The sequence below is a fragment of the Periophthalmus magnuspinnatus genome, chromosome 13 (genome assembly GCF_009829125.3).
Source record: "Periophthalmus magnuspinnatus isolate fPerMag1 chromosome 13, fPerMag1.2.pri, whole genome shotgun sequence".
Taxonomy (NCBI): domain Eukaryota; kingdom Metazoa; phylum Chordata; class Actinopteri; order Gobiiformes; family Gobiidae; genus Periophthalmus; species Periophthalmus magnuspinnatus.
Window position 1 is genome coordinate 32,351,254 of NC_047138.1, and position 25,564 is coordinate 32,376,817.

At 50.1% G+C, this 25,564-nt stretch overlaps 3 protein-coding genes across 4 annotated transcripts; 1 reads left to right on the plus strand and 2 right to left on the minus strand.

The window, feature by feature from the left end:
- Positions 1–580: 580 nt before the first annotated feature.
- Positions 581–10,691, plus strand: LOC117380262 (S-arrestin-like). 2 transcript variants are annotated; one of them, XM_055226305.1, is made up of 13 exons: positions 581–640; positions 3,570–3,650; positions 3,722–3,782; positions 3,984–4,028; positions 5,192–5,391; positions 6,259–6,318; positions 6,396–6,463; positions 6,778–6,913; positions 7,297–7,381; positions 7,515–7,587; positions 8,697–8,834; positions 8,975–9,052; positions 10,556–10,691. In XM_055226305.1, exons 2-13 carry the CDS (start codon positions 3,603–3,605, stop codon positions 10,644–10,646), a joined length of 1,083 nt encoding a protein of 360 aa, XP_055082280.1. In that variant the 5' UTR covers positions 581–640; positions 3,570–3,602; the 3' UTR covers positions 10,647–10,691. The 2 variants fall into 2 exon arrangements, with proteins under 2 accessions (XP_055082280.1, XP_055082281.1); XM_055226306.1 differs by lacking the exon at positions 10,556–10,691 and adding an exon at positions 9,232–9,259.
- Positions 10,692–15,568: 4,877 nt separating this feature from the next.
- On the minus strand, positions 15,569–19,306 carry LOC117379949 (otolin-1). The gene is made up of 5 exons (XM_033976643.2): positions 19,265–19,306; positions 17,857–18,112; positions 17,469–17,549; positions 16,939–17,019; positions 15,569–16,698 (listed from the first exon to the last, which is right to left on the minus strand). Exons 2-5 carry the CDS (start codon positions 18,107–18,109, stop codon positions 15,749–15,751), a joined length of 1,365 nt encoding a protein of 454 aa, XP_033832534.1. The 5' UTR covers positions 18,110–18,112; positions 19,265–19,306; the 3' UTR covers positions 15,569–15,748.
- Positions 19,307–24,598: 5,292 nt separating this feature from the next.
- Positions 24,599–25,345, minus strand: triap1 (TP53 regulated inhibitor of apoptosis 1). Its single transcript, XM_033977107.2, has one exon. The coding sequence runs from the start codon at positions 25,261–25,263 to the stop codon at positions 25,039–25,041; it is 225 nt and encodes a 74-aa protein (XP_033832998.1). The 5' UTR covers positions 25,264–25,345; the 3' UTR covers positions 24,599–25,038.
- Positions 25,346–25,564: the final 219 nt, after the last annotated feature.

Consider the following 25,564-nt stretch of genomic DNA (forward strand, 5'->3'; position numbering starts at 1 on the left):
CTGGTTCAAAATAAAAACAAGACAAAACCCAAAGAAAAGTAAGAAAAACTTAAAAAATGCAAAATCTGGTGTCTGGAGGTTCAAATCTGACACATTACAGGCTGGAGGTGCGACTCCAGCTCCCACAGATGAATAATGTTGTGTCCTTGGGCAGGAAACTTCAGTCTTCTCACCCCAGAGTGTGTGTAATAAAAATGTGTACTTTTACCACACGTGTTTGTGTGTGTGTCTCCGTGTGTTTGTCTCAGTGTGTGTGTTTGTCTCAGTCGGTGTGTGTGTCTCTGTCTGTGTGTCTCTGTCTGTGTGTCCCTGTGTGTCTTGTCTCTGTGTCTCTTGTCTCTGTGTCTCTGTTTGTCTGTTTGTCTCAGGTTTTTATCTCTGTTTGTCTCTGTCTCTGTGTGTCCCTGTTTGTCTCAGAGCTGTTGTTCAGGTCACTGCTCAGGTGAACTCACCTGTGGAGACATAAGCTTCATTATAAATATGAAGCTTATCATCTAATCGCGTCTGTGCTGATCAGACTAAAGATGGATTATGGAACCTTTGCCTCAGCATCGCCACGGCAACACACACGAGTACTGCAGAGTACTGCTGCGCTCAGACTCTGAAGACAACACCTCAGACTCACCTGCCTCAGACTCAGGTAAGAATCCAGAAAAAGAGACGGGACCGGGGGGGTCGGGGGGGACGGGGGTCGGGGCGGTGAGGGGCTGTGGGGCGGCGGCTTCTTTACACTGTAGATTATTATATTGAGATTTCACTTCCTGGCTGTAAATGATGACATCACACTGTTACTTAGCAACCAGGTGTTTCCGTGAGTGAACTGTCACATTATTAGGACAAGAGGAATAAAACATTTATTTAATGAAGCAGGTTTAAAGTGTCAAAATGTGAAATGTGTTTGTGTAAAATGAGGCAGCTTTAGGACAGAACTTCACCGGTGTGAGGTCACCACCGGTGTGAGGTCACCACTGTGAGGTCATCACCGGTGTGAGGTCACCAGTGTGAGACTCTGACACATCTCAACTTTGTTTAATTTTTTTTAAATTTTATTTTATGTAAAACTACAATTTATAATTACTGCCGGTTTTATGAGGGTTTAAATCCTCCAATCAGTGTCTGTAGGGGGCGTGTGTGTGTGTGTGTGTCCTGTAGGGGGCGTGTGTGTGTGTGTGTGTCCTGTAGGGGGCGTGTGTGTGTGTGTGTCCTGTAGGGGGCGTGTGTGTGTGTGTGTCCTGTAGGGGGCGTGTGTGTGTGTGTGTCCTGTAGGGGGCGTGTGTGTGTGTGTGTCCTGTAGGGGGCGTGTGTGTGTGTGTGTCCTGTAGGGGGCGTCTGTGTGTGTGTGTCCTGTAGGGGGCGTGTCTGTGTGTGTGTGTCCTGTAGGGGGCGTGTCTGTGTCTGTGTCCTGTAGGGGGTGTGTGTGTGTGTCCTGTAGGGGGCGTGTGTGTGTGTGTGTCCTGTAGGGGGCGTGTGTTTCTGTGTGTGTGTCCTGTAGGGGGCGTGTGTTTCTGTGTGTGTGTCCTGTAGGGGGCGTGTGTTTCTGTGTGTGTGTGTCCTGTAGGGGGCGTGTGTTTCTGTGTGTGTGTCCTGTAGGGGGCGTGTGTGTCTGTGTGTGTGTCCTGTAGGGGGCGTGTGTGTGTGTGTGTGTGTGTCCTGTAGGGGGCGTGTCTGTGTGTGTGTCCTGTAGGGGGCGTGTGTGTGTGTGTGTCCTGTAGGGGGCGTGTGTGTGTGTGTGTGTGTGTGTGTCCTGTAGGGGGCGTGTGTGTGTGTGTGTGTCCTGTAGGGGGCGTGTGTGTGTGTGTGTGTGTGTCCTGTAGGGGGCGTGTGTGTGTGTGTGCGTGTGTGTGTGTCCTGTAGGGGGCGGGGGTGTGTGTGTGTGTCCTGTAGGGGGCGGTTCGAAGGGCAGTTACGTAATTTCCGGTGCGACAAGGGCTGTCCCATTTCAACACACCGACTGAACGCGCCCGACAAACCTGCCCTTCCCTTTGCACCGTTTCCACGGAGATCGGACACAACCGAAGCGTGTATCCATGCACACTTCACGCACTTCTATATCCCATCATGCACTGCGGCTGCGCAAAAAAGAGAAGAAAATAGAGTCCGCTGTGCAATACACGTTCAAATGTTTGTACTGGTTTACCTCATCAGTGCGACATGAAACTGTTAAATCTGAATAAAGATCTGTACAGTGTGTTTGATTAAAAAGGAGGAGAGTTACATGGAATAAAGGAATGTGCAGTTATTTACAGACAATAAGAGACATTATTATCATGAGAAAATATTATTACAATAAGAAAAAGAATGTTCGTTTCTATTGTGTCAAAGACCAAGAGACAAACGTAAAGTCAGAAGAGTTTAATGATCCACACAGGTAATGTGAACAATGAAGCAACGGACTCTGAGGAAAGGACAGAACAGACAGAACAGACAGAACAGACAGAACAGACAGAACAGACAGAACAGACAGAACAGACAGAACAGAGTCCTGAGACGTGCACTAAATCTTCACGTGTTCCGGTACATTCCATAGGTCTGCGCCCCCTGGTGGACACGTGTCATTTACCTTCGTGTTATTAAATCAAGACACTAGTTTGATGTAGCTGCACTGATAGAAAATACCTTATAATAATAAGATGAAAAGAACTGGCACGACATAGAAGGGAAACAGCGCCCTCTGCTGTTATTAAAGTGGTGCAGCCACTGGACAAAATACTGAACCATTAAACTGAAATATCCCACTATATGTACAACTAATCAGTGTCTCTGGTTTATAGACTATGAATGTGAAAATGATCCTGTTTCCTCTGTCTCTGTTATTACGTTTTCACAAGGTTTATTTTGTTAAAGTTATGAAGTAGCTACAAATGAGTAAAAAAATCACCTCGAACGTTATATTTGCCTATTGATATTTAATCTAAACAGAAAGAAACGGCTGTGACGACGACATCTTGACTTTTCTTCTATTAAATAATAAATCATTAAAAATAATGTACATAATGTACGTATCATACGCTCAAAGACAGAGGTGGACGTGCGGTCCGTGGTGTGGACCTGTCCCACTTCAGCAAGATGGAGACGACACTGAGGAGGACAGATTCTCCACCGGAACCTTCAAACTGCACTTTGAAGAGAATGGAGAAGGGAAACTTCAAAGGAGCATTTGGCGAATTGGGACACGGCCTGTGTGTCCTGTAGGGGGCGGGTCTGCTGACAGTGTTTGTATAATGAGACGGCCCTGTGGTCAGGGGGCGTGGTCAGGGGCCGTGGTCAGGGGCTGTGGTCAGGGGGCGTGGTCAGGGGCTGTGGTCAGGGGGCGTGGTCAGGGGCTGTGGTCAGGGGCTGTGGTCAGGGGGCGTGGTCAGACTTTCAGATCAAATGTAAATCGTCAGATCGTTAGTTTTTCATCCTGTGACTCCAGTTCATCATTTTAGTTTGAATTTTAAACAAAAGGGCTCCACAGTCCATCAGACAGACTGCCCCAGGGCGTCTGCGTCCGCTCGCCGCGTCTAAATCCTCTGGTCAGAACAAACTGGTCTGGACCAGTTTAAATGTGTTTTGTGCTTTTTCTACAGGAAGTGACATCATAGTGACCTCACAGTGACATCATGAGCCCCAAACGCATCGTCTTCAAAAAGGTGTCCCGGGACAAGTCTGTGAGTGACCTTTGACCCATGTGCCCACTGAGGTAGGGCATCAGGTTTAAATGATCTTCTTTATGTCTCAGCTGACCGTGTACATGGCCAAGAGGGACTTTGTCGACCACTGTGACCACGTCGACCCAGTCGGTCAGTCTACAAGTCAGATGCCCTCCCTGTGTGTCAGATGCCCTCCCTGTGTCAGATGCCCTCCCTGTGTCAGATGCCCTCCCTGTGTCAGATGCCCTCCCTGTGTGTGTCAGATGCCCTCCCTGTGTCAGATGCCCTCCCTGTGTGTCAGATGCCCTCCCTGTGTGTCAGATGCCCTCCCTCATGTGTCTTGTGTTTCAGAGGGGGTGGTGATGATCGACCCTCAGCAGCTCAAAGGAAAGAAAGGTAAAGTGGAACTAAAGCAGCGGGGCCTCTGTATGACACTAGTACTGTACTGTAGTACTGTAGTACTGTACTGTAGTACAGTACTGTACTGTAGTACTGTAGTACTGTACTGTACTGTAGTACTGTAGTACTGTACTGTAGTACTGTACTGTAGTACTGTAGTACTGTAGTACTGTACTGTAGTACTGTAGTACTGTAGTACTGTACTGTAGTACAGTACTGTACTGTAGTACTGTACTGTAGTACAGTACTGTACTGTAGTACTGTAGTACTGTACTGTAGTACTGTACTGTACTGTAGTACTGTAGTACTGTAGTACTGTAGTACTGTACTGTAGTACTGTAGTACTGTAGTACTGTACTGTAGTACTGTAGTACTGTACTGTAGTACTGTACTGTAGTACTGTACTGTAGTACTGTACTGTAGTACTGTAGTACTGTAGTACTGTAGTACTGTACTGTAGTACTGTAGTACTGTAGTACTGTAGTACTGTAGTACTGTAGTACTGTAGTACTGTAGTACTTTACACACGGGCAGTGAACAGAGACACTTTTGCTAAAGAGACACTATGGAAAACATTTAACAGGGATGAAAAGAAAGACGGAGAGAGACGGAGGTAAAGTCACACGAAAAATAAGAGGAGGAGGAGTCTGATGAAGAGTATGGAGCACTGGGCTTCACTGTGACTGTGGGACACGAGGACAGACCGGTGTCTCTGTGAAGACAAATAAGACGCCTCATTCCACCTCAGTCTGAGACGCTGGAGTTTTTCAGTGTAAACGTCAAATATGAAAAACAAACATCCACTTTGTGAAAGTGAAACCAACAGAAAGAGAGAAAGGACCTGTTTAATTTTAATGTATTATTTTGATTTTAATTTAATTTTAATTTATTCATTTGATGTTTATTTTATTAATTTTTTTATTTGATATTTAATTAAATTTCATTATATCATTTCATTTCATTTCATTTATTTTTTCAGGGGGGGCCTGATAGAAAATAGAGAAGCTCTGGACTAAAGGGAGAGTGAAGGGGGCGGGGCCTGGACATGTAAACAACAGTGTGATTGGCCTGTCTCTTCTCTCTCCTCCTCTCTGATTGGCTCTCCTCTCTCTCCTCCTCTCTGATTGGCTCTCCTCTCTCCTCCTCTCTGATTGGTCCAGTGTACGTGATGCTGTCGTGCACGTTCCGTTACGGTCGCCAGGACATGGACGTGATGGGCGTGGCCTTTCGCCGCGACCTTTTCGTGGTGACGCGGCAGGTTTACCCCGAGCTCCAGGACAAATCCCAACTGACCCACTCCAAAGTCCAGGACAAGCTCCTGAGGAAACTCGGAGAGTACGCCTTCCCCTTCTTCTTTGAGGTGAGCCTCCTCTGAGCCTCCTCTGAGCCTCCTCTGAGCCTCCTCTGAGCCTCCTCTGAGCCTCCTCTGAGCCTCCTCTGGGCCTCCTCTGAGCCTCCTCTGGGCCTCCTCTGAGCCTCCTCTTCCCCCTCTGAGCCTCCTCTGCCCCCTCTGAGCCTCCTCTGCACCATCTGAGCCTCCTCTGCCCCATCTGAGCCTCCTCTGAGCCTCCTCTGCCTCCTCTGCCCCCTCTGAGCCTCATCTGAGCCTCCTCTGAGCCTCCTCTGCCCCATCTGAGCCTCCTCTGCTCCATCTGAGCCTCATCTGAGCCTCCTCTGAGCCTCCTCTGAGCCTCCTCTGCCCCATCTGAGCCTCCTCTGCTCCATCTGAGCCTCCTCTGCCCCCCTCTGAGCCTCCTCTGCCCCCCTCTGAGCCTCCTCTGCCCCCCTCTGAGCCTCCTCTGAGCCTCCTCTGCCCCCCTCTGAGCCCCTCTGAGCCTCCTCTGAACCTCCTCTGAGCCTCCTCTGAGCCTCCTCTGAACCTCCTCTGAGCCTCCTCTGCGCCATCTGAGCCTCCTCTGCTCCATCTGAGCCTCCTCTGCTCCATCTGAGCCTCCTCTGCGCCATCTGAGCCTCCTCTGCTCCTCTTTTGCTTCTCTCTTCTGCTCCTCCTCCGCTCCTCTTTTGCTCCTCTCTTCTGCTCCTCCTCTGCTCCTCTTTTGCTCCTCTCTGCTGCTCCTCTTCTGCTCCTCCTCCACTCTGCATCCATAAATCTCTTTTGGAACTTCCTCTAGGCCTCGTGTCCTCCTCTGCACCTCCTTTAGTCATTTTGCAGCAGCAGTGCATTGTGGGAGCTGTAGTTTTACTGTATTTTTAACTCTGTGTTCAGTTTCCAGACAATCTTCCGTGTTCTGTGGCTCTGCAGCCGGGGCCGAACGACGAGGGGAAGGTACGAGAACGCTCCTGACAGTTAGAATCCATGTTTTTAAACTTTTGATGAACAGAACGTTGATGTGGCGTTTGCAGAAATGCGCCGTGGAGTTCGAGGTGAAGGCGTTTTGTGCCGATCAAAGTGACGAGAAAGTGGAGAAACAGTGAGTCACGTTTAAAAACATGTAAAAACACTGAAGTAAAAGGAAGAAAATTGGATAATGCTAGCTAGCCTGTGAGTGACTGAAACACTGTTGGCTAATGCTAATGCTAATGCTAGCTTGTGAGTGTGGTGTTATTTGAGGGACTTGTGTATCAGCTCACATCACCTGTTGTAGTTCAGATAAGTCAGTTCTTTATGGTCAGATTGTGTTAAACTAAACTCAGATTAAAGTCTAACAGAGTCAGACAGAGCAGTGCCTCCAGTTAGCATCGTCCTACTCTGGTGTGATGTCATCAGCTGTTTGTGTCTCTTCAGGAGCTCCGTGCGTCTGACCATCCGTAAAGTCCAGTTCAGTCCAGACTCTCCAGGTCCGGCTCCGGTCACAGAGACGACGTTTGAGTTTCTCATGTCAGAAAAACCTCTGTATGTGAAGCTCTCCCTCCAGAAAGAGGTCTGGAACTGGACCGGGACTGGACCGGGACTGGACCGGGACTGGGACTGGACTGGGACTGGACCGGGACTGGACCGGGACTGGACAGGGACTGGACCGAGACTGGACAGGGACTGGACCGGGATTAGACCGGGACTGGACCGGGACTGGACCGAGGCTGGACCGGGACTGGACCGGGACTGGACCGGGACTGGACCGGGACTGGGACTGGACTGGGACTGGACCGGGACTGGACCGGGACTGGACAGGGACTGGACCGAGACTGGACAGGGACTGGACCGGGACTGGACCGGGACTGGACCGGGACTGGACCGGGACTGGACCGGGACTGGACCGGGACTGGACAGGGACTAAACTGTCTCTAATCGCGGTCTCTCTCTCAGACGTTCTATCATGGGGATCCAGTGAAGGTGAACGTGGAGATCAACAACTCGTCAAGCAGAACCATCAAAGACATCAGCCTGTCAGGTGTGTCAGATGCCCTCCCTGTGTGTGTCAGATGCCCTCCCTGTGTGTGTCAGATGCCCTCCCTGTGTGTGTCAGATGCCCTCCCTGTGTGTGTCAGATGCCCTCCCGTGTTCATATGTTCTGTTTTTTACAGTGGAGCAGGTCACAAACGTGGTTCTTTACTCCAATGATAAATACATCAAGTCTGTGGCCAAAGAGGAAACCACGTGAGTCCAGGGAGGGCATCTGACACAAGGCGTCTCACTCTGGTCTCATTCTCTCTGGGAGGGCGTCTCACTCTCGTCTCACACTCTCTGGGAGGGTGTCTCACTTTCTGGGAGGGTGTCTCACTCTCGTCTCACTCTCTCTGGGAGGGTGTCTCACTTTCTGGGAGGGTGTCTCACTCTCGTCTCACTTGTCTCACACTCTGGGAGGCAACTCACTCTCGTCTTACTCTCTCTGGGAGGGTGTCTCACTTTCTGGGAGGGCGTCTCACTCTCGTCTCACTCTCGTCTCACTCTCTGGGAGGGTGTCTCACTCTCGTCTCACTCTCTGGGAGGGTGTCTCACTTTCTGGGAGGGCGTCTCACTCTCGTCTCACTCTCTGGGAGGGTGTCTCACTTTCTGGGAGGGCGTCTCACTCTCGTCTCACTCTCTGGGAGGGCGTCTCACTCTCGTCTCACTCTCGTCTCACTCTCTGGGAGGGTGTCTCACTTTCTGGGAGGGCGTCTCACTCTCGTCTCACTCTCGTCTCACTCTCTGGGAGGGCGTCTCACTCTCGTCTCACTCTCTGGGAGGGTGTCTCACTTTCTGGGAGGGCGTCTCACTCTCGTCTCACTCTCTGGGAGGGCGTCTCACTCTCGTCTCACTCTCTGGGAGGGCGTCTCACTCTCGTCTCACTCTCTGGGAGGGCGTCTCACTCTCTGGGAGGGCGTCTCACTCTCTGGGAGGGCGTCTCACTCTCGTCTCACTCTCTGGGAGGGCGTCTCACTCTCGTCTTACTCTCTCTGGGAGGTCGTCTCACTCTCTGGGAGGGTGTCTCACTTTCTGGGAGGGCGTCTCACTCTCGTCTCACTCTCTGGGAGGGCGTCTCACTCTCGTCTCACTCTCTGGGAGGGCGTCTCACTCTCGTCTCACTCTCTGGGAGGGTGTCTCACTTTCTGGGAGGGCGTCTCACTCTCGTCTCACTCTCTGGGAGGGCGTCTCACTCTCGTCTCACTCTCTGGGAGGGCGTCTCACTCTCGTCTCACTCTCTGGGAGGGCGTCTCACTCTCGTCTCACTCTCTGGGAGGGCGTCTCACTCTCTGGGAGGGCGTCTCACTCTCTTGTTTCCTCAGAGATGTGGTTCCCTCTGGCACGTCCCTGAAGCAGGAGTATTCTCTGTTTCCTCTTCTGTCCCACAACAAAGAGCGACGGGGCCTGGCCCTGGACGGACGACTGAAGCACGAGGACACCAACCTGGCCTCCTCCACCATGTGAGACTCCACCCACAGAGACTCCACCCACAGAGACTCCACCCACAGAGACTCCACCCACATACACAACACCACCCGGGTTCAGTCCCGGTTCAGTCCCGGTTCAGTCCCGGTTCAGTCCTGGTGTTTGTTTGTTCCAGAGTGAAGCAGGAGGTGCTGAAGGAGGTCCAGGGGATGCTGGTCTCTTATAAAGTGGTTCTGAGGATGATCGCCTCTGGGTCAGTACCACCTCCTCTCTCCTCCTCTTCTGTCTGTTCTCATGTTTTAATCTTCTCTTTTGTCTCCTCTTTTGTCTCGTGTGTCCCTCGTGTGTCTCCTCATGTGTCTCCTCTTTTGTCTCGTGTGTCTCCTCATGTGTCTCCTCTTTTGTCTCGTGTGTCTCCTCTTGTCTCCTCAGGGCGGTGGGATCCAGGTAAATGTCTCTGTTGTTCTGTTCTTGTCCTGGTGGTGGCGCTCTCTCTTTCACTTCTGTTTCATGTTTTCAGTGATGTTTCTGTGGAGCTGCCCTTCAGACTGATGCACCCCAAACCCGACGCAGGTGACCCCCTCACGTGCCATTAAAGCCCCACTGTGGAGCTTTTCTGCTCGTCTCCATGGAGATGCTATAGCTTTGCTGGGAATGCGGTCAGCTGGTCAGTTACAGGTCGGATCTGTGGAGAGGCGAGCTGCCCTCACAACAAAAATGTTTTCAAGGGATTAAACGGCATAAAAGCTGTTACATCTCCATGGAGACGAGCAGCACGTGTTTCCATCAGAAAGGTTACACAGTGCAGCTTTATTTGACTGATGACCTCACTAAAGTTGGGCTCATTTTACACACACACATTTCACATTTTGACATTTTAAACCTGAATCAACAAAATAAATGTTTTATTCAGTTTGTGTGATAATAATGTGACATCAGAGTTCAGTGTGATGTCATCATTTACAACCAGGAAGTGAAATATGGAACATACACACTCAGACTGAAAGAGTCACATGTGAAATGTAACGAGTGTGTGTGCTCTGTGTGTGTGTGCTGTGTCTGTGTGTGTGTGTGCTCTGTGTGTGTGTACGTGCTCTGTGTGTGTATATATATATGTGTGTGTGTGTGCTCTGTGTGTGTGTGTGCTCTGTGTGTGTATATATGTGTGTGTGCTCTGTGTGTGTATATATATGTGTGTGTGTGTGTGCTCTGTGTGTGTGTGCTCTGTGTGTGTGTGCTCTGTGTGTGTGTGTGCTCTGTGTGTGTGTGTGCTCTGTGTATGTGTGTGCGTGTGTATGTGTGTATATATGTGTGTGTGTGGGGTGTGTGTGTGTGCTCTGTGTATGTGTGTGCGTGTGTATGTGTGTATATATATGTGTGTGTGTGTTTGCTTGTTGTGATTGTCAGTTTCTATAATTTTCTATAATTTATATTTGTGCTTTTGTCTCGCTGCAGCCAGAGACAGGTAAAAGACCCCACCCAGACCTCGTTTAGTCCTGGTTTAGTCCTGGTTCTGACCCAGTGTAGTCCTGATTCTGACCCTGTTTAGACCTGGTTTAGTCCTGGTTTAGTCCTGGTTTAGACCTGGTCCAGTCCTGGTTTAGTCCTGGTTTAGTCCTGGTTTAGTCCTGGTTCTGACCCGGTTTAGACCCGGTCCAGTCCTGGTTCTGACCCGGTTTAGACCCGGTCCAGTCCTGGTTCTGACCCGGTTTAGACCCGGTCCAGTCCTGGTTCTGACCCGGTCTCTCTGTTACAGTGATCCCGGGGACTTGGTGTTTGAGGAGTTTAAAAGAGTTTATCTCAAAGGAGTGATCGGAGACGACGACGACTCTGCCACTGAGGCCTGAGAGAAGCCACGCCCCCTCTGTATACAGGCCCCACCCCCTGACCCCTGACCCCAGCTTGTTTGTAGTGGTGCGGCGCAGCATCTGTGTCAATATCAACAAATGTGAAATTAGAATGAAGTCAATGGTGTTTAAAGAGGAGAGTGTAGAGTACAAGGCTCCGCCCACAAGCTCATGGCACAGCATAGAAGTAAATACCCCCTCTTTAATACCCCATAGAGGTAAATACCTCCTCTTTAATACCCCATAGAGGTAAATGCCTCCTCTTTAATACCCCATAGAGGTAAATACCTCCTCTTTAAATCTCTTTAATAAAACAATTTCAGTTTGTTTTTAAATAAACGACACTTGTTCTTCAGTTCTGTGGTTTGTTTTTTAATAATGTCAGAGGATTTTTAGTCTGTATTTTCCCTGGATTAGTCTAGAGGTTTAGTCCTGGTTTAGTCCTGGTTTAGACCTGGTTTAGTCCTGGTTTAGTCCTGGTTTAGACCTGGTTTAGTCCTGGTTTAGTCCTGGTTTAGTCCTGGTTTAGTCCTGGTTTAGTCCTGGTTTAGTCCTGGTTTAGTCCTGGTTTAGTCCTGGTTTAGTCCTGGTTTAGTCACTGCTCCAAAACGTGTGAATCTGTAAATTTTGATTTATTCTAAACACAAATATCATTTTACACATACAGATCTGAAAATGACACTTTCACGAGTTTTGAGACATTTGAGTTTGTCTCAAAATGGTTTTAAGACAGCAGGGGGCGGGGCTAGAGGGACCAGAGCCCCTCTAGCCCCGCCCCCGTGGAAGACACTAGGGGGCGGGGCTAGGTACAGTACGTCGCCTTTGTGATATTATGTGGAGAATTAAAGTTTTAATAAGTTTTATTCAAGGGTAAACTGCAGATGAAGTCTGTGGCACAAAAGTCAACACGAGTTGAAACACATTTTAGTGTTAGTTAGCGTCTTATGCTAGCAGAGTTTTTCCTGCTAATGAGACGAGTGTGACATCATGAGGTCACACATGAGGTCACACATGAGGTCACACACGAGGTCACACACGAGGTCACACACGAGGTCACACACGAGGTCACACACATTACATCATCATTCAGTTTGGAATGTGACCTGAGCAAGATGAAGTCTGGAACAAACCAGAGGAAAGAGGCGCAAGAAGGAGGAGAAGGAGAAGGAGGAGGAGACAGTAAGGAGGACAGTAGGACATGGTGTGTGTGTCATAATTGTGAGGACAGTAGGACATGTGAGCGTGAGGACAGTAGGACATGTCCTTTGTGTGTTTGATGATAGTAGGATATGTCATGTGTGTTTGTGAGGACAATAGGACATGAGTGTGTGTTTGTGAGGACAGTAGAACATGTGTGTGTGTGTGTGTAAGGACAGCAGGACATGTCCTGTGTGTTTGAGGACATTAGGACATGTGTGTGAGGACAGTAGGACATGTCTTGTGTGTGTCATGTTTGTGAGGACAGTGGGACATGTGTGTGTGTGAGGACAGTAGGACATGTGTGTGTGTCATGTTTGTGAGGACAATAGGACATGTCATGTGTAAGGACAGTAGAACATGTCATGTGTGTTTGTGAGGACAATAGGACATGAGTGTGTGAGGACAGTAGGACGTGTCATGTTTGTGAGGACAGTAGGATGTGTCATGTTTGAGGACAGTAGAACATGTGTTTGTGAGGACAGTAGGACATGTCATGTGTGTTTGTGAGGGCAGTAGGACATGCCGTGTGTCTCGTAGTGTGTGTGAGGACAGTAGTACGTGTCGTGTTGTAGTGTTTGTCCCAGTTTAAACACACAAAGCGGCTCAGGTAGGTCAGCTTTTTATTTCACAGTAGGACATGTCGTGTGTGTGTTGTAGTGTGTGTGTGTGGATGTAGGACATGCCGTGTGTTTTGTAGTGTGTGAGGACAGTAGGACATGCCGTGTGTCTCGTAGTGTGTGTGAGGACAGTAGGACATGCCATGTGTCCCGTAGTGTGTGTGAGGACAGTAGGACATGCCGTGTGTCTCGTAGTGTGTGTGAGGACAGTAGGACATGCCATGTGTCCCGTAGTGTGTGTGAGGACAGTAGGACGTGTGTGAGGACAGTAGGACATGCCGTGTGTCTCGTAGTGTGTGTGAGGACAGTAGGGTGTGTGAGGACAGTAGGACATGCCGTGTGTCTCGTAGTGTGTGAGGACAGTAGGGTGTGTGAGGACAGTAGGACATGCCGTGTGTCTCGTAGTGTGTGTGAGGACAGTAGGACGTGTGTGAGGACAGTAGGACATGTCGTGTGTGTGTGAGGACAGTAGGACATGTCGTGTGTGTGAGGACAGTAGGACATGTCGTGTGTGAGGACAGTAGGACGTGTGTGTGGGAGGACAGTAGGACGTGTGTGTGTGTCTTGTAGTGTGTGTGAGGACAGTAGGACATGTCATGTGTGTGTGCGGACAGTAGGACATGTGTGTGTCTCGTAGTGTGTGTGAGGACAGTAGGACATGTCGTGTGTGTGAGGACAGTAGGACATGTCGTGTGTGTAAGGACAGTAGGACGTGTGTGTGTGAGGACAGTAGGACATGACGTGTGTGTGAGGACAGAAGGACATGTCGTGTGTGTGTAAGGACAGTAGGACATGTGTGTGTGTGAGGACAGTAGGACATGTCGTGTGTGTGAGGACAGGACATGTCGTGTGTGTGAGAACAGTGGGACGTGTCGTGTGTGTGTGAGGACAGTAGGACATGTCGTGTGTGAGGACAGTAGGACGTGTGTGTGAGGACAGTAGGACATGTCATGTGTGTGAGGACAGTAGGACGTGTGTGTGAGGACAGTAGGACATGCTGTGTGTGTGAGGACAGTAGGACATGCCGTGTGTGTCGTAGTGTGTGTGAGGACGTAGGACATGCCGTGTGTCTCGTAGTGTGTGTGAGGACAGTAGGACATGTCGTGTGTGTGAGGACAGTAGGACATGTGTGTGTGTCTCATAGTGTGTGTGAGGACAGTAGGACGTGTCGTGTGTGTGAGGACAGTGGGACGTGTCGTGTGTGTGTGAGGACAGTAGGACATGTCGTGTGTGTGAGGACAGTAGGACGTGTATGTGAGGACAGTAGGACATGTCATGTGTGTGTGAGGACAGTAGAACATGCTGTGTGTGTGAGGACAGAAGGACATGTCGTGTGTGTGTAAGGACAGTAGGACATGTGTGTGTGTGAGGACAGTAGGACATGTCGTGTGTGTGAGGACAGTAGGACATGTCGTGTGTGTGAGGACAGTGGGATGTGTCGTGTGTGTGTGAGGACAGTAGGACGTGTGTGTGAGGACAGTAGGACATGCCGTGTGTGTCGTAGTGTGTGTGAGGACGTAGGACATGCCGTGTGTGTCGTAGTGTGTGTGAGGACAGTAGGACATGCCGTGTGTCTTGTAGTGTGTGTGAGGACAGTAGGACGTGTCGTGTGTCTCGTAGTGTGTGTGAGGACAGTAGGACATGTCGTGTGTGTGTTGTAGTGTGTGTGGACGTAGGAAGTGTCGTGTGTCTTGTAGTGTGTGAGGACAGTAGGACATGCCGTGTGTCTCGTAGTGTGTGTGTGGACGTAGGACATGTCGTGTGTTGTAGTGTGTGTGGACGTAGGACATGCCGTGTGTCTCGTAGTGTGTGAGGACCGTAGGACGTGTCGTGTCGTAGTGCTTGTCCCAGTTCAAACACACAAAGCGGCTCAGGTAGGTCATCTCTTTATTTCACAGTGGGTCATGCAAACGTGATCCAGTCTCAAAGAAAAAGTGGCCCATTTCACAGACAAACGCGGACACACCCGCGCGGGAACCGGAGCGCCGCGCCCCGCTCCCCCACAAAGCCCTACAAAAGCGCAACAATACACCGCCATCCGCCCTGTACCGGCCCCGCCCGCCGACCCCGCGCCGGCCCTGGGAACGAGCCACCGAGGGCCCGAGGGAGCGGCGGCCGGTAACAACGGGGCGTTCCCCGAGACAAAGGATAAACTAGATCTTTGGACGTGCTCTTTACAAACGAGAGGATCATGTCAGAAACGACGAGTCTGAAGCAGCAGGAGAGAGTTTTACACAGAAGTGAACTGGAGCCAGAGCCGAGCAGGAAGTGCGCCATGGTCACTTCCTGTTTAGCACCCGGCGGCTAGCAGGTTAGCTTTGTCCATGTACACAGTCTATGGTTGAGAGGAAGCTCCGTGCGCACTGAGTGTGAAAGTGTTTTTGAGGACCAGGCTGACGCCAATAAAACTCACGCCGCTAGACATTAAACTGTAGGCCTACGATAAACAGTGAGACGTGTAGGCCTACGGTAAACAGTGAGACAGTGTAGGCCTACGATAAACGGCGTGACGCTTGTGAGAGTTCAGAGGAAAGACATGCAAAAGTTTGGAATTTTGTGAAAGCTCTGCCTGTTACAGCCTATGAGAACCTACAAGAACCTACGGGAACCTGGAGAACCTACTAAATCTATAGAGCCTGGAGAACTTTCGAAATCTGAAGAACCTACGAGAATCTACAAGATCCTGGAGAGCCTGGAGAGCCTGGAGAGCCTACGCTCTGTGATGAGACTGAGCGAGGCCCAGACTCATCCACAAAGCCCCAAGAAGAAAACAGTGAAAACCATGAAACCCACACTCCTCTTTTTCTCCCTCTGACTCTCTCCCCCCTCTCTCCTTCCTTCTCTCTTTACTCTCTCTCTCCTCCCTCTCCCTTTGACTCTCTCTCTCCCCCACTCATTCCTCCCTCTCTCTCCCTCCCTCTCTCCCTCTGACTCTTTCTCTCCCTCCCTCCCTCTCTCCCTTTCACTCCCTCCCTCTGACTCTTTCTCTCCCCCTCCCTCCCTCCCTCTCTCTCCCTCCCTCCCTCTTTCTCCAGGTTTGGGCCTGGCTCAAAGTCTCTCTGGCTGCAGTCTGTTTTAGATGAAAAGTTCAGTATTGTGTTCCTTGTTCTGTGACGACGCGCTGTGGACACCAGGGGGCGACGCTTCATAAAAACATTTGATCTAAAGTGAAAAATAAATCACAAATAAAAGTGCAAACTAAACGACTACAATAATTTAGCTTTGGATCTAAGGTCTAAAACTGGTCAGTTTGGCTAATGCTAACGCTAACGCTGAGGCTAAGGCTTAGTCGTCGTCGTCGTTCCAGGTGAATTGGCGTGTGGGCGTGAAGGTGGGGGGCGGGGCTGTGGGCCGCATGCCGTAATCTCCGTTTTCGCGTCCCATGCCTATGCCCATGTCCAGGAGGTCCCCCTGGCACTTGTCGGGGTACAGCAGGTACCCGGAGAACATGGAGGACACTTCTGGTCCGGCGTACATGCCGTTGGTGGAGACGTCTTTGACCTGGAGCCAGACGGCGTCGCCCTCCGTCATGTGCAGCACCACGGTCTGGCTCACGGACCCCAGGGCCGACGTGTCCGTGGTCTTCAACACGGTATCGAAGTTATGGAACAGCCCCACCTTGAGGACGCGCTCGGACACGGTCAGGGTGAAGGTGAACACGTACGTGCCGTTGATGGGCGCCACGTAGACGCCCATGGAGGGGATGTAACTGTTCTGGACGTTGTAGAAGACTTTGGAAAAGGCCACGGGCAGGCCCGGGGGCGGGAAGCTGGCGGTGAGGCCGGCGGAGAACGCAGATTTCACCGTGGGCATGCAGGGGCCCGGGGCCCCCGGCATGCCCATCGCGCCCATGTCGCCCTTCTCTCCGGACACGCCCTGGTCCCCCACGAGCCCCGCCTCTCCCTTCTCTCCTTTGGGCCCCTGGTCCCCCTTGTTCCCGGGGGCCCCGTCGACCCCGTCCACGCAGTCGCAGTCTCCTTTGGGCCCCAGGTCCCCCTTCACTCCAGGGGTGCCGTCTGTGCCGGGAACGCCCGACTCGCCGCTCTCGCCCTTGGCTCCTTTCTGGCCCTTAGACCCCTCTGCGCCCGCGATCCCCCTCAGGCCGGCGGGCCCGGCGGGCCCGGGGGGGCCGGGGGGCCCCTGGCTGGCATCACAGGCGTCTGGACACATGCCGTCGTCTCCTTTAGGCCCCTGGTCCCCAGGAGGGCCCTCGAGCCCGGGGTCACCCTTTTCTCCTGCACAGAGACACACACAGAGACACACACACAGAGACACACACACAGAGACACACACACACAGAGACACACACAGAGACACACACACACAGAGACACACACAGAGACACACACACACAGACACAGAGACACACACACAGACACACCCCGACACACACCGACACACACAGACACACACACACAGGTCAGACCTCCACACTCCAGTCTTCTTGGATGTCACATGTTAAACAGCGGTTTTACCTTTGAAGCCTCCGGCTCCTTTGGGTCCTGGCGCCCCCTGCGGGCCAAGGGCTCCCTTAATGCCATCGTCACCTTTTTGTCCTGTGTCACATGACAGATTATACATAACACGCCACATTAAAAACATGTGACCTCACACGTGTGAGGTCACATGTGTGAGGTCACATGTGTGAGGTCACACGTGTGAGGTCACATGTGTGGCCTCATAAAAGTGACATTTGTCTGTTTGTGTTTGGAACCGTCAAATGTTTGGCGCCTCAACTGTGTAAAGACTTATTACCATAGACAGTTTATATAAATGGACACGGCTAACCTGCTAGCATAACCTACTAGCATACACTGTTTATATAAATGGACGTAGCTAACCTGCTAGCATAACCTACTAGCATACACTGTTTATATAAATGGACGTAGCTAACCTGGTCACCTGACAGCGTTGCTAAGCGCTCGCTGCCTCACTCCTGATTGGCTCTTTGGTTGCTATGACACTCGTGGTGTAGAACTGTTTTCCGAGTTTGTGAAAGTCTCACCTTTGATCCCGGGGCTTCCCACAAACCCCTGGGGCCCTCGGGAACCTTGGACACCTCTGGGGCCAGAACTGCCAGGTGGACCTGTACAAGAAGACCAGGTCAGACCAGGACTGGACCAGGACTGGACCAGGACTGGACCAGGACTGGACCAGGACTGGACCAGGACTAAACCAGGTCTAAACCAGGTCTAACCCAGGTCTAAACCAGGTCTAAACCAGGTCTAACCCAGGTCTAAACCAGGTCTAACCCAGGTCTAAACCAGGTCTAAACCAGGTCTAACCCAGGTCTAAACCAGGTCTAAACCAGGTCTAAACCAGGTCTAAACCAGGTCTAAACCAGGACTAAACCAGGACTAAACCAGGACTAACCCAGGTCTACCCGGCGTCACCTGTCAGGCCGCGGTCGCCCCGGTCTCCCTTGGGGCCCTTGGTGCCTTTGCAGTGGGAGCAGATGCAGTACCAGGGGATCTGGTCGGGGGGCAGTGGCGACTGGAGCAGGACCTCACAGAACGCCTCCACGGCCTCGGACGGCACGGAGGTCGAGTTCAGGTCGCCTTCGGGCACAAAGGTCATGTTGGGGTTGGGATAATCCGCCCGCACAGCCACCAGGGGGAGCAGCAGGAGCACGGCCACAGACAGCATGGTCTGAGGAGAGAGTCAGATGCCCTCCCACATGTTCACATAGAGATTTCAAAATAAAAGTATGAAATTATAAAGAGCTAAACATGTAATAAAATACACAGGACTAAAGCAGGACTAAACCGGGACTAAACCAGGACTGAACCAGGACTAAACCAGGACTAAACCAGGACTAAACCGGGACTAAACCAGGACTAAACCAGGACTGAACCAGGACTGAACCAGGACTAAACCAGGACTGAACCAGGACTAAACCGGGACTAAAGCAGGACTGAACCAGGACTAAAGCAGGACTAAACCGGGAATAAACCAGGACTAAACCAGGACTGAACCGGGACTAAACCGGGACTAAAGCAGGACTAAACCAGGACTAAACCAGGACTGAACCAGGACTAAACCAGGACTGAACCAGGACTAAACCAGGACTAAACCAGGACTGAACCGGGACTAAACCGGGACTAAACCGGGACTAAAGCAGGACTAAACCGGGACTAAAGCGGGACTAAACCAGGACTAAACCAGGACTAAACCGGGACTAAACCAGGTCTAAACTGGGACTAAACCTACGTTAAAAAAACAAAACAAAAATCAAAACCACTTTTTGGCTGTAATGTTCCACAATGAGGTTTTAATGAGAAAATATCTTATTTTAAAACTGAGGAAACTAAACATATCAATGACTTAACATCATCTGTTTTATTAGTCCTGGTTCAGACCTGGTTTAGTCCTGGTTTAGTCCTGGTTCAGACCTGGTTTAGTCCTGGTTTAGTCCTGGTTCAGTCCTGGTTTAGTCCTGGTTTAGTCCTGGTCTAGCCCTGGTCTAGTCCTGGTTTAGTCTGGTCTAGTCCTGGTTTAGTCCTGGTTTAGTCCTGGTTTAGTCCTGGTTTAGTCCTGGTCTAGTCCTGGTCTAGTCCTGGTTTAGTCCTGGTCTAGTCCTGGTCTAGTCCTGGTTCAGTCCTGGTTTAGTCCTGGTCTAGTCCTGGTCTAGTCCTGGTCTAGTCCTGGTCTAGTCCTGGTTTAGTCCTGGTTTAGTCTGGTCTAGTCCTGGTTTAGTCCTGGTCTAGTCCTGGTCTAGTCCTGGTCTAGTCCTGGTTTAGTCCTGGTCTAGTCCTGGTCTAGTCCTGGTCTAGTCCTGGTCTAGTCCTGGTCCACACTCACCGTTGGTCACAGTCTGGGTCTCTGTAGAATCTTGGAGGATCAGAGCAGGATTTGGACCAGGACTGAACGCACCTGTAAATAAAAGTCCTGACCACACCCCCTGGCCCGCCCACCGAGGCCCCGCCCCTTTCCCAGGTGACGTCTGGAGCAGCCCGGACCTTCAGCCTCGGGGCAAACCTGAGTTATGAGAGGAAAGATCAGATCTGCGCTGTGTCCGTTTAGACCTGGTTCGGTTTATTTGATACTTTACAGTGACATCACTCAGGGGGGTTCTCCATCTAGGTTTATGGTGGGATGTTCAGCTGTTACCATGGAAACACAATGCATTGGTAAACACTGCCACAGAAGTTTTAACTTTTAAGTCTGAAAACTCTTGAAAAAATCCAAACTATTTTTAAAGAGCTTGAGCCGAGTCCACGTCCTGTTTCGCTGAAAGATGGGACCATCAGCTAATGCTAGCTAGCTTCTGACTCGCTGAAAAACTGTCGGCTAATACGCGCTAGCTTCTGACTCGCTGAAAAACTGTCGGCTAATGCTAGCTAGCTTCTGACTCGCTGAAAAACTGTCGGCTAATGCTAGCTAGCTTCTGACAAGCTGAAAAACTGTCGGCTCATGCTAGCTACCTTCTGAGTCGCTGAATAACTGTCGGCTAATGTTAGCTAGCTTCTGACTCGCTGACTGTGTCCCACTTTGACAAATGCACACTCTGAAGTACCCTTTGAAGGGTACTCCTCCTTGTACCTGCCATCGTGCTGAAATGGGACAGGCCCACACCACGGAGCGTACGTCAGCCACGTCTGTGTGGTTACGTTACGTCGCTGACGTTACGTCGCTTACGTTATGTCGCTTACGTTATGTCGCTTACGTTATGTCGCCTAGCAACCGTGACGGCCGCTGACTAATGACTTAAGGTGTAAAATGAACACTGAAATAATGAGCTTCATTTTTTATTATTTCATAGAAGAGTCGTCGTCATCATCTTATTTAGATCTGGTTTAGTCCTGGTTTAGACCTGGTTTAGTCCTGGTTTAGTCCTGGTTTAGACCTGGTTTAGACCTGGTTTAGTCCTGGTTTAGTCCTGGTTTAGTCCTGGTTTAGACCTGATTTAGTCCTGGTTTAGTCCTGGTTTAGACCTGATTTAGACCTGGTTTAGTCCTGGTTTAGACCTGATTTAGTCCTGGTTTAGTCCTGGTTTAGTCCTGGTTTAGTCCTAGTTTAGACCTGATTTAGACCTGGTTTAGTCCTGGTTTAGACCTGGTTTAGACCTGATTTAGACCTGATTTAGACCTGGTTTAGTCCTGGTTTAGTCCTGGTTTAGTCCTGGTTTAGTCCTGATTTAGTCCTGGTTTAGTCCTGGTTTAGTCCTGATTTAGTCCTGGTTTAGTCCTCCATTTTGTTCGCATTTTGTTTCTTTATTATTGTAATGACCCCAATATTATAAAGACCTGAGGTATCACTTTACAGGACTGAACCAGAATTAAACCAGGACTAAACCAGGACTGAACCAGGACTGAACCAGAACTAAACCAGGACTAAACCAGGACTGAACCAGGACTAAACCAGGACTAAACCAGGACTGAACCAGGACTGAACCAGGACTAAACCAGGACTGAACCAGGACTGAACCAGAACTAAACCAGGACTAAACCAGGACTAAACCAGGACTGAACCAGGTCTAAACCAGGACTGAACCAGGACTAAACCAGGACTAAACCAGGACTGAACCAGGACTGAACCAGGACTAAACCAGGACTAAACCAGGACTGAACCAGGACTAAACCAGGACTAAACCAGGACTGAACCAGGACTGAACCAGGACTAAACCAGGACTGAACCAGGACTGAACCAGAACTAAACCAGGACTAAACCAGGACTAAACCAGGACTGAACCAGGTCTAAACCAGGACTGAACCAGGACTAAACCAGGACTAAACCAGGACTGAACCAGGACTGAACCAGGACTAAACCAGGACTGAACCAGGACTGAACCAGAACTAAACCAGGACTGAACCAGGACTGAACCAGGACTAAACAAGGACTGAACCAGGACTAAACAAGGACTGAACCAGGACTGAACCAGGACTAAACCAGGACTGAACCAGGACTAAACAAGGACTGAACCAGGACTAAACCAGGACTAAACAAGGACTGAATCAGGACTAAACCAGGACTGAACCAGGACTAAACCAGGACTGAACCAGGACTAAACCAGGACTAAACCAGGACTGAACCAGGACTAAACCAGGACTGAACCAGGACTGAACCAGAACTAAACCAGGACTAAACCAGGACTAAACCAGGACTGAACCAGGTCTAAACCAGGACTGAACCAGGACTAAACCAGGACTAAACCAGGACTGAACCAGGACTGAACCAGGACTAAACCAGGACTGAACCAGGACTGAACCAGAACTAAACCAGGACTGAACCAGGACTAAACCAGGACTAAACAAGGACTGAACCAGGACTAAACCAGGACTGAACCAGGACTGAACCAGGACTGAACCAGGACTAAACAAGGACTGAACCAGGACTAAACAAGGACTGAACCAGGACTGAACCAGGACTGAACCAGGACTGAACCAGGACTAAACAAGGACTGAACCAGGACTAAACCAGGACTAAACAAGGACTGAATCAGGACTAAACCAGGACTGAACCAGGACTAAACCAGGACTGAACCAGGACTGAACCAGGACTGAACCAGGACTGAACCAGGACTGAACCAGGACTGAACCAGGACTGAACCAGGACTGAACCAGGACTAAACAAGGACTGAACCAGGACTAAACAAGGACTGAACCAGGACTGAACCAGGACTGAACCAGGACTGAACCAGGACTAAACCAGGACTGAACCAGGACTGAACCAGGACTAAACAAGGACTGAACCAGGACTAAACAAGGACTGAACCAGGACTGAACCAGGACTGAACCAGGACTAAACCAGGACTGAACCAGGACTGAACCAGGACTGAACCAGGGCTAAACCAGGACTGAACCAGGACTGAACCAGGACTGAACCAGGGCTAAACCAGGACTGAACCAGGACTGAACCAGGACTGAACCAGGACTGAACCAGGTCTAAACCAGGAGTGAACCTGACTAGTTCAGACCTGGTTTAGTCCTGGTTTAGTCCTGGTTCAGACCTGGTTTAGTCTGAAGTGGGACTTGACTGAAGGAGCAGGAGGAGGCGTCTGGGGAGGGGGAAGTCTGAGTGAGCCATTTACCACAAGAGCCTGAGGAGCCCAAAAGAGCCAAACCCAAGAGACGGGTTTATGAACAACATGCACGTTTGAGAACGACAAGAAAGATGGAGAGAAGAGATAGAGGAGAGGGCTATACATCTGAGAACGACGAGATGGAGAGAACAGATAGAGGAGAGGGCTATACATCTGAGAACGACGAGATGGAGAGAACAGATAGAGGAGAGGGCTATACATCTGAGAACGACGAGATGGAGGAATAGAAGACGGAAGAGAGGGAGAGGTACAGGACAAAATATATGTCTGAAAACAAGTGAGATGGAGGAGAGGAGGGATAGAGGAGGGAGATAGAGGAGGGAGATAGAGGAGTGAGATAGAGGGATAGAGGAGTGAGATAGAGGGATAGAGGAGTGAGATAAAGGGATAGAGGAGTGAGATAGAGGGATAGAGGACTGAGATAGAGGGATAGAGGAGTGAGATAGAGGGATAGAGGAGGGGGATAGAGGGATAAAGGAGGGATAGAGGGATAGAGGAGTGAGATAGAGGGATAGAGGAGTGAGATAGAGGGATAGAGGAGTGAGATAGAGGGATAGAGGACTGAGATAGAGGGATAGAGGAGTGAGATAGAGGGATAGAGGAGGGGGATAGAGGGATAGAGGAGTGAGATAGAGGGATAGAGGACTGAGATAGAGGGATAGAGGAGTGAGATAGAGGGATAGAGGAGGGGGATAGAGGGATAGAGGAGGGATAGAGGGATAGAGGAGTGAGATAGAGGGATAGAGGAGTGAGATAGAGGGATAGAGGAGTGAGATAGAGGGATAGAGGACTGAGATAGAGGGATAGAGGAGTGAGATAGAGGGATAGAGGAGGGGGATAGAGGGATAGAGGAGTGAGATAGAGGGATAGAGGACTGAGATAGAGGGATAGAGGAGTGAGATAGAGGGATAGAGGAGGGGGATAGAGGGATAGAGGAGGGATAGAGGGATAGAGGAGTGAGATAAAGGGATAGAGGAGTGAGATAGAGGGATAGAGGAGTGAGATAGAGGGATAGAGGAGTGAGATAGAGGGATAGAGGAGGGATAGACGAGGGACATGTTCGTGTGAAACCTGAGGACCTGTGACCTGCTCCTCTTCAAATGTTTTATATTTAGAACAAAGGCGCACTGTGGGAGGGCATCTGACCTTTTTATCCTTTTACAACTATTCAACATTATACTGCTTTATGTTATAAACCAGGACTGAACCAGGACTGAGCCAGGACTGAGCCAGGACTGAACCAGGACTAAACCAGGTCTGAACCGGGACTGAACCGGGATTAAACCGGGACTAAACCAGGACTAAACCAGGTCTGAACCAGGACTGAACCAGGACTAAACCAGGACTAAACCAGGACTAAACCAGGACTAAACCAGGATTAAACCGGGACTAAACCAGGACTAAACCAGGTCTGAACCAGGACTGAACCAGGTCTAAACCAGGATTAAGCCGGGACTAAACCGGGACTGAACCGGGACTGAACCAGGACTAAACCAGGACTAAACCAGGACTGAACCAGGTCTAACCCAGGACTGAACCAGGTCTAACCCAGGACTGAACCAGGTCTAAACCAGGACTCATTCTCAGGCTAAAATCTGGGCTGAAGTTTGTCTGAGGCCCAGAGTTTTGTCTCACAGGATCAGACTGAGCTCGGTCATGTTCAGGCCGTTCTCCACGGAAACAGAGCCGCGTAATGCCACACTGTGGAACACTACAGCCAAAGGAACATCTCCATGGAAACAAGCAGCAGGCCCTGGTCCAGCCAAATAAGAGTCAGGTTTGTGGAGCTGCGAGCCCGCTCAGAGTAGATGTATGTATATAATATAAATAATATAAACACATGTCCCGCACTGTGGCTTTAATCCAGTGGGTTATTGGTCTTTTCAGGGAGTCACTGATTGAACGAAGAGCCACTGACTGCAGGGGGCGCTCTAGAGTCTGGCTGACACAACTAAAGCGCCTCACGTGTCTTTGAGTGAATCAAACCCTGGAGCCTCTGGTTATGAAGCACAGATGAGCAGACTGCCCCCTCCCCAGACACTTCCTCCAGCTGTCAGAAACATAAACATACGACTGATGTCATGTTTCAGTTAGTTTATCCCCAAATCTTTAAAAACATAACATTTATAAATGAAACACAAATGACACATCTCACACATCTGAAATGGGCCGAAATTAACACTAAAGTGAAAAAGAATGGATTAGTCTGATGCTGTTTTCTTTACATTTTGCTTCCAGGTCAAACTTTACAAATCCCTTTCTCACATTTTTGTTAGAAAACAAATTAAACTAATAATTAGACGCACATGTGACGTAATGTTACAGTAAAAAAAAACCCTCAGAAATATTGATTAAACTTTCTCATTTCCAGTTCCTTAGTCCGAGTGTCTCCGTCTGCGCATGCCCAGTGTCCGCTTCTGCGCATGCCCAGTGGCTTCATTGCGCACTTGGCCACAAGTCACCTTTTTCCCGGTAAAGTCCCGGTAAAGTCCCGGTAAAGTCCCGGTAAAGTCCCGGTTGTCCCGGCGGGTCCTCAGGTCTCGGGCTTGTCTTTGCTCGGGCCCATGAACTCCACGCCGTCTATGGGGATGTCCTTGTCCTTGATGGCCTTGTGCACGCAGCGCTGGTACGTCCTGAAGCTCTCGCTGCACGGGTCTCCGCTTCTGTCGCCTTTTAGGAACTTTTCAGCGAACCAGCGGTTAAAGCACTGGTCATACTCCCGCTTCAGGTCTGTGCACGCCTCCCCGACACTGTTCATGTCCGCAAAAACTGTACAAAAAGGCGAGAAAAACTGCAGGACAGACGCTGATGACGGAGCCGAGGCACGCCGCAGACGCTCTGCTGAGCCACGTGACTGTTTGACGTCTGACGTCACTAAGCTGCTGAATAAAGACATGATATGCCACTCTGATTTATATTTACGCCAGTTAAATTTTGCCTAGTAATTCGTTTTTATAGCACGCCTAGGTATTAAAAAGGGCCGCACAAGGTGACGCTAATACAAAACCCTCAGCCTTGTCTTACTTTCCGGAGAATTAAAAGAAATATAAAAATTATAA

Excerpts from the sequence above, each read along its gene's own strand:
- LOC117379949 (XM_033976643.2), bottom strand. The coding sequence starts at position 18,109 with ATGCTGTCTGTGGCCGTGCTCCTGCTGCTCCCCCTGGTGGCTGTGCGG. Across the intron at positions 17,020-17,468 it reads GGGAAGCCCCGGGATCAAAG|GACAAAAAGGTGACGATGGC; the intron begins GTGAGACTTTCA and ends CATGTGACACAG. Across the intron at positions 16,699-16,938 it reads AGGAGCCGGAGGCTTCAAAG|GAGAAAAGGGTGACCCCGGG; the intron begins GTAAAACCGCTG and ends GTCTCTGTGCAG.
- triap1 (XM_033977107.2), bottom strand. The coding sequence starts at position 25,263 with ATGAACAGTGTCGGGGAGGCGTGCACAGACCTGAAGCGGGAGTATGAC.
- LOC117380262 (XM_055226305.1), top strand. The coding sequence starts at position 3,603 with ATGAGCCCCAAACGCATCGTCTTCAAAAAGGTGTCCCGGGACAAGTCT. Across the intron at positions 8,835-8,974 it reads AACCTGGCCTCCTCCACCAT|AGTGAAGCAGGAGGTGCTGA; the intron begins GTGAGACTCCAC and ends TGTTTGTTCCAG. Across the intron at positions 9,053-10,555 it reads CTGAGGATGATCGCCTCTGG|TGATCCCGGGGACTTGGTGT; the intron begins GTCAGTACCACC and ends TCTCTGTTACAG.